We start from the raw sequence: 12424 nt of genomic DNA on the forward strand, positions 1-12424 counted from the left end.
GAACGGGATGAGCTGATGGTATGAATCTTCTTGTGTCGTCGAGTAGCTTTCACGTCAAATCAGTGTCCCCCTTTCTTAATTGTACTTGTTTATGCCGGCCCATTCCTAACAGGCGGAAATTAACCAATATCCAGTACACACTGTCACAAAGGCAAACAGTCTCTCAGTTCGTTAGCAAATCAAGCCAACAAACACACACACAAAAAAGAAGAGAACGTAAAAGCAAGCAGCAGGTCCGGGCAGTAAGATCGAGACGGGAACGAAAGCAAAGGCAAAAAGGCGGCCACACCCACTGCGCCACCCAGTAAAGAAGCCGTCCACTCCAATCCGAACCATTCCTTCGTCGTCCCTTCTCCTCTCCTCCCTCATCGATCCGGCCAAAAGCGAAGCAAAGCGGAGCATATTGCTCCATCGGTCTCGCCAAAAGAGCAGCGGAACTGGGGATCGAGGGGGCACCAAGAAAGCGAGCCGAGAGCGCATCACGCAGGGCTTCCCTTTTCTCGCTCAAAAGAATAGATCACTCTATCTCTCTCTTGTAGCTAGCCACACTTGGAATTGGATCTCTCCACTCACAAATCACAATTCACTCTCGCTCATAGCCAGGCATCCTAGCTATAGCTGGCTACTGGCTAGCCTCCTCCTCCTCGTCCCTTCCCGGCTCTCGCTTCTCACCGCACTGCCATTAAAACCCCCCTTGCTTGTTACCACGGCGACCTTGAGCAAGCGCACGCTTCATGTTGCCGCCTCGCCGCAGTAGCAGCTTACATGGATACGCTATTTAGGTTGGTTAGCCTCCAAGCCTCCGAGAACGAGAAGCAGCAGCAGCAGCAGCAGCAGTCGGCGTCCTACAACTCGAGGAGCACCACGTCGAGCGGCTCCAGGTCGTCGTCGCACCAGACCAACGCCTCCTACAACTACTACTACCACAGCAACAGCAGCGGCGGCGGCGGCGGCGGCGGGCAGTACTACTACGGCCAGCAGCACCAGCACCAGCAGTACTACCTGGAGCCGTACCAGCAAGAAGAATGCGGCAACGCCCACCACCTGTACATGGATGAAGACTTCTCCTCCTCGTCCTCGTCGAGGCAGCACTTCCACTCGCACGGGGCGGCGGTGCAGCCGCCGACGTCGTCCGTGACCACGGCGCCAACGCCCCCGCTGTCCACGTCGTCCACGGCCGCGGGGGCGGCGCACGCGCTGTTCGAGGCGGCCGACCTGTCGTTCCCGCCCGACCTCAACCTCGACTTCTCGTCCCCGGCGTCATCGTCCGGCGGGGGCGCGGCGTCGTCGGCGGCCGTCGGGGGAGGAGGCAGCGGGAGGTGGGCGAGCCAGCTTCTGCTAGAGTGCGCTCGGGCGGTGGCGGCGCGGGACAGCCAGCGCGTGCAGCAGCTGATGTGGATGCTCAACGAGCTGGCGTCGCCGTACGGGGAAGTGGAGCAGAAGCTGGCCTCCTACTTCCTCCAAGGGCTCTTCGCGCGGCTCACGGCGTCCGGGCCGCGGACGCTGCGCACGCTCGCGGCGGCGTCCGACCGGAACACGTCGTTCGACTCCACGCGGCGCACAGCGCTGCGGTTCCAGGAGCTCAGCCCGTGGTCGTCGTTCGGTCACGTGGCCGCCAACGGCGCCATCCTGGAGTCCTTCCTCGAGGCCGCCGCGGCGTCGCCGGAGCCGCAGCGGTTCCACATCCTCGACCTCAGCAACACGTTTTGCACGCAGTGGCCGACGCTGCTCGAGGCGCTCGCCACGCGGTCCGCCGACGACACGCCGCACCTGTCCATCACCACCGTGGTGTCCGCCGCGCCGTCCGCGCCGACGGCCGCCGTGCAGCGCGTGATGCGGGAGATCGGCCAGCGGATGGAGAAGTTCGCGCGGCTCATGGGCGTGCCCTTCAGCTTCCGCGCCGTGCACCACGCCGGGGACCTCGCGGAGCTCGACCTCGACGCGCTCGATCTGCGCGACGGCGGCGCCTCCACCGCTCTCGCCGTCAACTGCGTCAACTCGCTGCGCGGCGTGGTGCCGGGCGGTGCCCGCCGGAGGGACGCGTTCACCTCGTCCCTCCGGCGCCTCGACCCGCGGGTCGTCACCGTCGTTGAGGAGGAGGCCGATCTCGTGGCTTCTGACCCTGACACATCGTCCGAGGAAGGCGGCGACTCGGAGGCGGCGTTCTTGAAGGTGTTCGGCGAGGGCTTGCGGTTCTTCTCGGCCTACATGGACTCTCTCGAAGAGAGCTTCCCGAAGACTAGCAACGAGAGGCTGGCATTGGAGAGGGGAGCCGGACGTGCCATCGTGGATTTGGTCTCGTGCCCGGCGTCCGAGTCCATGGAGCGGCGGGAGACGGCGGCGTCATGGGCGCGCCGCATGCGGTCGGCCGGCTTCTCTCCGGTGGCATTCAGCGAGGACGTTGCCGACGACGTGCGGTCACTGCTCCGCCGGTACCGGGAGGGTTGGTCGATGCGGGATGCCGGTCTAGACGACTCGGCAGCCGGAGCAGGCGTCTTCCTCGCGTGGAAGGAGCAGCCTCTCGTGTGGGCAAGCGCGTGGAAGCCATGATCGAGATGGATCGAGGATCGGAGCTCGTCGGCGCAAATGCAAGCTCGGTGAGTAGGTACGTGGAACAGCATGAGCCGGGAGAAGCAAGAGCGCCATACCTAGCCATCCACAGCGTCGTTGATGCATTGGATCGCGCGCACGTGCATGAGTATGGCTTGCTCTCTATCCTTGCTCGGTCGTCTTGAAAACTGAAAAATGGCTCACACGCATGTAGGGTTTTGAAGCAGCGTAAGCGTAGGGATTGCTCACGTACACATTGGTTGCAGCGAGGTGATCGAGGAGGAGGGTGTGGTCCATAGTTTTAGGTTTTAGACTCTTGATCTATTTTAAATTTGAATCATCGGTCGTCACAAGTTCTTGGCGTGATGATTTCGATTTGTTTGCTTCCTTTTTCTCCCATTCTTCTGTGTTTCTTCTTGTAAGCTCAACAACTTTCTTCCCTTTGGAGGGAATTACGTGCATGGTTTTTGTCATACGCCGTCTCGCGCAAAGATTGATGCTTGCATTGCATGTTTGTTGAGATGATGCTTCCTGTCTTGTTGATGTGAGGGTGTTAGGAGTAGCACAGACATTTGCACGGCCGGCCTACTACTTTTGGTTACCAGTACCAATATCAAGCATGAAGCACTAAACTAGACGCCTATATATACCAAATGAGATAGTGAGTAGCTAGAGTACTGCCCTATAAGAAAAAAAATAGTTAGAGTGCTCTTTATTTTTCCTCCATTATTGGAGTTCCTCTTTTCTACTTAAAGTGATCAAAGAATTGTCAATACCATTTTTGTCTGGTCAATGAAGTTTATGTCATACATTTTACCTGATCCGCAAGAGTATGATTAGGTCGACATTTTCAGGATCTGCGCGAGATCGGGTACATAGTAAAGTATGGGCTATTTTCAAATGAAATTGCATTCAAATACTGAAATACCCATCATCCGAACAGGCCAGAGCGTATACGTCATCTTGTATAATATATAGTTCATTCACTGAGAGAATGGACTAGCATAATTTTTTAAGTTAATTCCTTTCCATCAAATAATTTATAAAGCTAGTGTGACAAATGGCCTTTTGTTGCTTCAGCAGATGATCTAGGGGACCATTTGTTTTTCAGAATATCCAGTAGAGCAACTAATATTTTGCTGTCCATATCATTCGCCATTCAGGAGTCCAAGAAGTAAGCCGGATCAAATTCGTTGTCTATTGCAAGCTAGCTCAGACCTTTTGAAATCTGCTGGAAACGACCGGCCTGTCGTTGACAGATTAGTTTCTACCTGTTACTTAATGGTTTAAGTAGCTCAACTTTGATGCTATGCATAAGACAAAGATCTGGGGAGTTGTTAGGAGCTTGCGACGACATAGTGGGGAGTGATAGCGATCAGAATATATAAAGGCATCATCAAACTCATAACAGGCTGATGATGAGTATATAGGATATACTCCATCCGTCTCAAACTGTAGCTTGTTTTGGCATTTATAGATTCATAGATTTTGCTATGCACCTAGATATACACTTATATCTAGATACATAATAAAAGTTATGAATCTAGAAATGATAAAATGACCTACAATTTGGGACGGAGGAAGGAGAATAGATTTAGAGGGGAAACATTGCAGATATGATATGCCAATAATCCGCTAGAGGGTTAGGTGATGGGGTGGTATCATGAGCTCAGAGCAATTCCTAGAAAAACCATACTTTGTAATGCCCTCGCGTTGTCGTTTTCAGCAGGCCAGAGCAACTGTCCCATTACCACCGCATTTTGATCAGTCTCAAGTCGATCGCTCGACACATCTCCCTCGACGACGTACACATCTCCTTGCCGTCCACGGTTGCGGTTGATTTTATGTCGTGACATGTTTGACGAGCCCTCTCGATCGATCTAATTGCCGGTGAAATTAAAGCTAGGTACAGTAGCCTGCGTGCAATAATATGCACGTATGCGTGGCAACGGTAGAGAAACAAAAATCGGCAAACGATTGCGAAAAACAAATCATGCAGATAGAGATATGATCGACGTCACGCGTACGGCGTCCGGAAGGAAAATTAACAGGCATGCATGGCATGGCAGCGCATATTATCAACCCTGGCGGCCTCTGACAAGTGACAACACACCCTCCTCCCCCAACACGCGCGCCTGCAAATTTCTCGACCCCAGCCCGGCCGGGTTCCGGGGTACCGGTGCACGGGCGCACGGCTGCACGCCTGGCCCTGTCAGCAACTAATCACTGAGATTTCATGTGCGGTCCATACAAACTGCCAGCTGCCGCCCGAGATCGCGCGCGGTAGCAAACGCCGGCCGCCAAGGGCATGCGGGGCTCGGCCGGCTGGGTAGCGCGAGGCGCAAGTGGCCGGCAAGCCCCGACCTCGAACGAGGCACGGAAAAATACGGGGAGGAGCTGAGGCCGCGAGCACCCAAGGCAAGCGGCCGGGGTCGTTATCGCGTGGGCGAGGTGTGGGTGTCAGCTGGGGGAGCGGAGCGGAGAGCGGACGCGGGGAGGGGGGAAGCGAATCTGGCGACGAGGGGGGTGGCGCCGTGGCGGAATCTAGCAAAGGAAGGTGGGCTAGGACCGATCACCTGGCCGCCCCGCCCGCCCGGCCGGCCGGCTGGTTGGCTGGCTAGTGAACGTACTGCTGCGCGGCCTACGCACGGACACGGGGCCCCCGCGATAAAACGAGCCCTTTTCCGCCCCGTTTCTCCAGCGAAATCATTAGGCGCGCCGACCCGACCCCCGTTCGCCCGGCGACTCGTCTCCATCTATCCCTGGCCACCTCCGGGGCATCCTCGCTCTCCCCGCTCCCCACGCATGCACAATTGCACATCGATCGGCACCGTCGTCGCTGTCTAGCTGGTCATCCGCACGAGCAGCCCCCCCGCAGCTCCGCTCGTCGACCGCCGGAAACACGTGCAGTCACCAGCTGGTCATCTATCGAGCTGCGCGTGTCGTGTGCGAAGATTTTGTGTAACGGCCGGTCGTAACTGCCTGGTTGTTTTTCCTACTAATGCTTTTGCATGAGTCCTGACTTATTGTGTTGTAAAACTCTAATTTCTTCATCTTAATACAATGATGCGCAGCTCTCCCGCATATTAGAGAAAAAAAAGTAACTGCCTGGGGCCTGAAACTTTGGTTGTTACTGTACTTCTGTTGCTATTCAAGCTGACTGGCTAGGATTGTATGGCTGACGATGGCGTGTACGTCAAGCTTATAATAGCATACCCCCGTCTATAACACTACCTCCGATTCATTTTATTTGTCGTTTCAGACAAGGGAACAGACCTAGGATCGTGCCAAAATTTCTAACCGGAGGTAGTATGACTGAAGGGTTATTTGTCGCTATACACCTATATATGTATACCCTATCATCTATAAAAACTTCACAGGAAGATGACGACCATATTGTTCGCCAGATATATAGATTACATTGCAGGCTTGCAGCAATATAATTGGCGAGTATAGTATAGTTAACTAACTGTGCCGAGGTCTTTGCTAATTATGCTCAACAAGTGCTTTTTTTTAACTCTGCAGTGACGAGGACTGTGATGGAGACCCTGGAAATAGTCAGAGATATGCTATATCAACTTGACACATGAGAAAGTTTCCGCTTTTCTCGAGTGTGGGTCAAACTGGGCCACGACCTGAGCCAACTTTCAATCCAATTCTGCGCAAATCATGATACCGGCGGTCCCTTTGCAGCCTTTGTCCATCGTAATAGTTGGGCGTGCATATGCCCTTTGGTTTTATCCGACAAGAAAAATGCTAGGGCTTGCCTACCTTTTCTGGAGTACAATCCATTGCACTACTCCACTGGAGTAGCATACTTGGAGCGATTAAATTCTTAAATGCAATATACCAGATGAAGCATTGACATCCCACATGATCGGTGTCTTGTGTATCTCGTTAATGCGGCTATTTTCTATAGTGATATAGAATACGATGACTCTGTCAATCTTAAGATCCGTCGAAACATTCTCGGGATGTACTGTGCTGAAAAAAAGGAATATCATATGCATGTATGCAAGCCTTTGGCATCAGTTAATAAAGGTAGCATGATTCCATGTCCAATCACCGAAGCTGATTCAGTGATTTGGCTGTTTATACTGTTCAACTGTTGCGCTGCCTCCTATATAGGGGGGCTTTCAGCTGGAACATCCCTGCGCCTGCAGAGCGAGCATGCATGTCTTAGCTGCCCTTTATTCAAAAGAGTTCAGCAAGCACAAGCGGGGAGCCTCCCATATATACAGAAAACTATGATCTGAACATCTCTGCGACGCAGCGCATGCGTGACTGATCATACGGCTGCGGGCTCTTTTCAGCAAGCACAAATACAGATGGCTCCGCAGACACTAAGAGCGACCGTTTTCCTGTTGCAAATAAACTGCTGAACATGCAGGGATTACACTCCATCAACCTCACCTGAAGTTATAATGAGAGACATGATATAGTAGTTATCAGCAACGACAGTGTTCATTTGCACGCTGTGCATAAAAGAAGCAATAAGAGAGGGGTAGAAAAGGAAATCGTATGATCTTTCTTGAACCTATTAGATTGAGGGGGTATTTGGATACGAGATGTTAACTTTAGTAGGATTATATTAAATGTTCGGATGCTAATTAGGAGAACTAAACATGAGCTAATTACAAAACTAATTGCACAGATAGAGTCTAATTCACGAGACGAATCTATTAAGTCTAATTAATCCATCATTAGCAAATGGTTACTTTAGCACCACATTGTCAAATCATGGAATAATTAGGCTTAATAGATTTATCTCGCGAATTAGACTCCATCTGTGCAATTAGTTTTGTAATTAGACTATATTTAATATTCTTAATTATTATCAAACATCCGATGTGACAGCTACTAAAGTTTAGCAGGTATCAAGCACCCCTTAAATGGAGATTGAGAGGTTTGTTGTGCACCCACTACGAGATCATGTCCTTGTTGCGTTGGTGTTGAGTCGAGGTGCGTGGAGTACTGGCTGGTGGCAACTGGCAAGCAATGTCTTTGGACCAAAAGGGGCGAGCTGGAACAAATAGTGGGAGCTCCTTTTTAGGGTGCGGGGGTGGGGAAGGTGTGGGCATGGAGAGAGACACGAACACGACCCCATCTCTTTCTCTGTCCCAACAGCAACAGTCCCTTTGCACAGGCCTTCTTTTAGCTAGGGCATGGGGTTTACACTAGTTTTTTTCTCTGAACTCTGGCTTCCTTCCGTGCATGTGTGATTGATGCGTGCAGAGCTACATATTCTTTTTTGAAACCGAGAGCTAGCTACATATTCTGATGCTGCTCATAGCCTACCATGTAACCACTGCCTGGTGGCGTGCATGTCATGTGAAAGTACGTACACACTACAGTTTCCCTTAGTTTGACAACTAGCTACGACCTCTAGCTAGGTTAATTCCATGATGAAATCAGATAATGTTGTTTTCTTATTTCACCCCAGCTTTCTTCTTGCGTGTTGAAGCCTTGGAGGTAGTGTTCTGTGCCTGCTCAGATCCATGGATATGGAGAGCGTGAGGACTGGGGATGATGGACCATCTGCATGCATGATGCACTCTCTTTGAGAGCATAATGAGCACGCACTTGAAATTCTTCTGTGGCAACGCTTGCTTCTTGAGCCTGCCACTCTCTGCAATCTCCTATGATCATGGCCTCATGGGCACATATATACTAGTCATCAGCAGGCGTCAAGTGGGTTCAGATATATAATTGCGCCCATGAACGAATCATTAGCGATGCGAAAGGGAAAGCCACTAGCGTGTTTAGGCCGTGGCTGCCGGCGCCGTGGCCCTCCAGCCAGCCGCGCGCGCGCGGCCGGGAAGCAGCGATCGCCTTCAAAAGCTTGTCGCGGCGCTGCATGCATGCATGCGATGCTCGGCCTTTTTGTCAGCGCACTGACCTCAGAAAGACCGACATCCATGCAGGCACGAACACACATGCGATGCGGCACGACATTGGCAGCGTGTCCCCGGCACTGCTGCTGCCGCTGCCCATCACCACGGCCACGGCCATGCATGGGTGGCCTGGCTGGTCTAATAGCCTCTTCTACTTTCCTAGGAAATGCCAGAGCCACAGCCACGTCCGTTCATCTTTCAAGTACTAGAGGCTAGTCTTCAGGGGCTGCTGGCTTGTAGTGATCGATCACGTGTCCATGCAACAAAGCTAAAGCACACGGCGTGTGAAAGACCTAGTTTGTTGATCGTCCATTCGCCATCACTGTCCAGTCCATTGTGGCAATGCAATGGGGAAAAAGGGGGAAGGGGATCACATCCACGTACCCCATCAGAGAAGGGAGGAACAGTGTCTGTGGTCGAAAGCAAGCGAGCAAGAGAGGGATGAGAATATGAGATGAGATGAGATGAGATGAGGCCAAGTAGCAAGCCGGGCACTGTGTAAAAGTGGCACACACACATTGCCACACGCGGGGCCCCGGCGCGGGCCTGCAGAACGATTCCACGCAAAAGCAGCTAACTGCTTGCGCCATCGGCATATGTCCCTGTGCTGTTTCCCCTTTCAAATTCCAATTAAGAATTTCGACTGTGAACCGCGCACAGGACGTCACGTCTGAAGTTGATGTCTCAGGGCTTCTAGTGTACCCCCGGTCCTGTTGTGCACATGGGTATATGCCATCCCGGTTTGAAGGTACGGTGCAGACTAGCCGGTAGCGTTTGGATAAAGCGGCGGACATAGTAATAATATACTAATATATATCTTTCTCTTCCTTTTTTTATTTTTACCTTTTGGGGACCAATAATTGTTCAAACTAGACATATTTTGAGCAAATCAGAACGACTCTAAATTTCTAAATTTCAAAGACACTCTAAAGTTAAGGTAGTTAGGGGAGGACGGTTGTGTGGAAACAAGAGACATGATGGATGTACAACAAGCAAAGCACCCATATTGCACCAATGGTTGCACTAGGCAAATGACAATGGTGGTGGTCACTGATAAGCCATAGTAGCTAAGGGCGGAACTGAGGTTGTGGCACGCTCTAAACTAAACCACACACTAGGCGACTACTATGTGTGTGGAATAGGGAAGTGAAGGTTTAAATTTATGTTTCACCATTACTTAGGTTTTGCATAAAAAAATCTCGCCCGTAGGCTAAATCCCAATATCTCATGGTGGCCATAGCAACACCAACACGAATGAAGTGGTACCATTGTGGTAGCGCCAATCAACAAGGTGTGTGTGGTGGTGGTGCGCATCGCACGGCGACAGAAGTGGGGATTGCAGTTTATGTACTATTTAAGGGATAGTGATAAGAACCATTGAACTTAGACCGTTTGTACATGCACCTAACAAAACTCATGTGCATATGCAATTATATGCGGATATCCGATCCGCGGAATTCACATACGTAGTAACATGTGAATTCACAAAGTATATATTAACATGTGACTACACCTTAATTTACCATGACTAGCTAGGTTGTAAAACTTATGAAGATTCGTAAAATAAATACTAACCTAGACATGACTACACCTTAACTTACCATTAGAAGATTCACAGAATTCACATATGTAGTAACATGTGAATTCAAAAAACTAGTTAGAAATCTTTTTTATTTTAAACTTGTGTGCTATACCATGACCAGTCAATCATGAACTTTCACCAATCACCATTGCTTCCATCTACACTACTTATATTTGCACCATTTCTCTAGTATGTTTTTTTTTGCAAAGGATCGACGTTCACTTGTTTTCTTTAAAATTTTATCAAATAGCCAATATTATTTTTGTCTAATTAAGACATTTCCCTTTCTCCCTTTGGGATTGTTCAAATTACAAATTAGACTACAAAGCACATGGCCATTTGATGACTTGAGAAAAAATCATGAAAGAAAAAAATAACCCCCGACCATTTGAGAAAAAATAAGGAGATGATGAATGTTCTGTAATAATTCTCTAAGAATTTTTCGATGTTGTAGATCTAAGTGTACCCCACCCGCCGCAAATAACGCGTGCATATAAATTCTCAAGCAAGTGATCACAATTACTCCCTCCATCCCAAAAAACAAGTCATTTTAGAATTTTACTAAGTCAAACTTTTTTTCAAGTTTGACCAAGATTATAAAAAAAACTACATATATTTATAGCGTGAAATAAGTGCCATTAGATTTATCATGAGATATATTTTTATAATATACCTATTTGATGTCATAAATATTGATACTTTTCTCTATAAATTTGGTCAAAGTTAAGAAAATTTGACTTAAGACAAACTAGAATGACATGTTTTTTTTTGACGAAGGAGTATGCTCTGAGTGTTCGATCTGTTAATGTAAACCTATCGTTTTCAGCAGAAATAGTCTCAGCGACTGTGAACGTAAACTGTGAGACCGTTTGTCGTGCCCATTCGGACGTACTACGTGTGTGGGAATGCCCACAGGCACGGCCGACAAAGCCGGCACTGACTCCTGGTCGTGACGCACGTGCCGGCGCTGCACAGATGAGGGATGACCACCCACACTCCTGATATCGGCAGCCCGATACAAGTCTTCCCACCCAAAATCGGCTCGATCTCTAAACTTGATCGAGGATGCGTGCATGGTTGCAGCAAATGAAGCGGCGTAACCACCCCCGGAATCTCGATGAAAAGTCCGGTGCAGCACAACTTGTCACGTACCCGCATCAGTATCAGGAACATGAGGCCACGCACCGTCCGTTTCGCTCGGCACTTGATCCGACAAGATCTCTGGTGGCGCGAGCCATGCGCCGTACAGGTCCCGCCGGCGGGGCCACGAAGGCCTTACACGACGACTAGGTCAGGCAGAAGAAAATTGTTGCCCCACCCCCGCGGCTTGATCGACTCACGTCACGTTACCTTTTTTTTTCTCCCCAGTGGCACCAATTTGCAACCCCCGATGTCTTCTTCGCCGAGCCCTCTTTGCCTTATTTACCGCATCCTCCCTACTCGCCGGTGTTACCTCTTTAAGGGATGGGATTTGATATAGGAATTCGGGCTGCAAGAATTTAAATGCAGCCCGAACTAGTTTTAAATCATTCTATACACTAAAAGTCTGAGCGTGATTCAAAGAATTTAGGCCCAGACACCGCCTATGGTATGAGTCTGGCCCAATACTAAATACTCCGTAGTCTTTTTCAGCACGGCCTGAAGTCGGTCCGGCCCGAAAAATCACTCGGATCCATCTAAAGCCACCCTTCCCAAACTTATCTCCGATGAGGTTTTTTTTTTTTTTTGGAACAGAGTCCACCTCAGGTTGAAGAAGATCTCCAAGCGAACTAGGCCCACCTGACGGTGAGTGTGCTAAACTGCTAAGGGTGTGGTCCGCATTTAACATTTCTCCGAGGTTCGCTCTCACTCAACTGCACCAAAAAAAAAAAAGGCAAGCCTCTGCTACGCTCTTGGGCCAGCTTGCACGGCAGCACTCTAGACTGACTGGGCTTTACGTTGGTCCGAAGCGCCACACGAGCTCTCGAGCCCAAAGGCCCAAAGTGTCCGCCCATCGCCGAACGCAGGCCTGAGCCCATCAGACCGGCGAGCTTCGGCCTGTTCGCTTCAGCTTATTCAACCGGCTTATCAGCCACCAAACAGTGTTTTCCTCTTATAACAAATCAGCCATTTCAGCTTTTCAGCCGGCGAGCAGAGCGATCCAGCGGTAAACCGCGCATGAACCTCGATCTCCATTGCTGTTTCATCCATCTCTTTTACCATAAAAAAAGAGAACATTTCGACATTTCCTCCAAAATGTGAATTTTTGCTTAAACAAGCACGTAAAGTTTGAAACTTCCTTGGCTGAAATCTCTTGGGGACTCTTCGAACGTGTGCCGAAGCATATACGAGGCATATGAACCTTTGCTGAAAACTAACCTTTGCTAAAAACATTCTGCGTATACTTCAACCTAAAATT

The 12424-nt window shown here is 49.9% G+C and overlaps 1 protein-coding gene across 1 annotated transcript; it reads left to right on the forward strand.

Annotated features, from left to right (window-relative positions):
* Positions 1-243: 243 nt before the first annotated feature.
* Positions 244-3023, forward strand: LOC117846487 (protein SHORT-ROOT 1). The gene has a single exon (XM_072291613.1). The coding sequence runs from the start codon at positions 766-768 to the stop codon at positions 2548-2550; it is 1785 nt and encodes a 594-aa protein (XP_072147714.1). The 5' UTR covers positions 244-765; the 3' UTR covers positions 2551-3023.
* The last annotated feature ends 9401 nt before the right edge of the window (positions 3024-12424 follow it).

The sequence above is a fragment of the Setaria viridis genome, chromosome 2 (assembly GCF_005286985.2).
Source record: "Setaria viridis chromosome 2, Setaria_viridis_v4.0, whole genome shotgun sequence".
NCBI lineage: Eukaryota > Viridiplantae > Streptophyta > Magnoliopsida > Poales > Poaceae > Setaria > Setaria viridis.

What these genes read in the sequence shown, in the direction of transcription:
- LOC117846487 (XM_072291613.1), top strand. Translation starts at nt 766, where the DNA reads ATGGATACGCTATTTAGGTTGGTTAGCCTCCAAGCCTCCGAGAACGAG.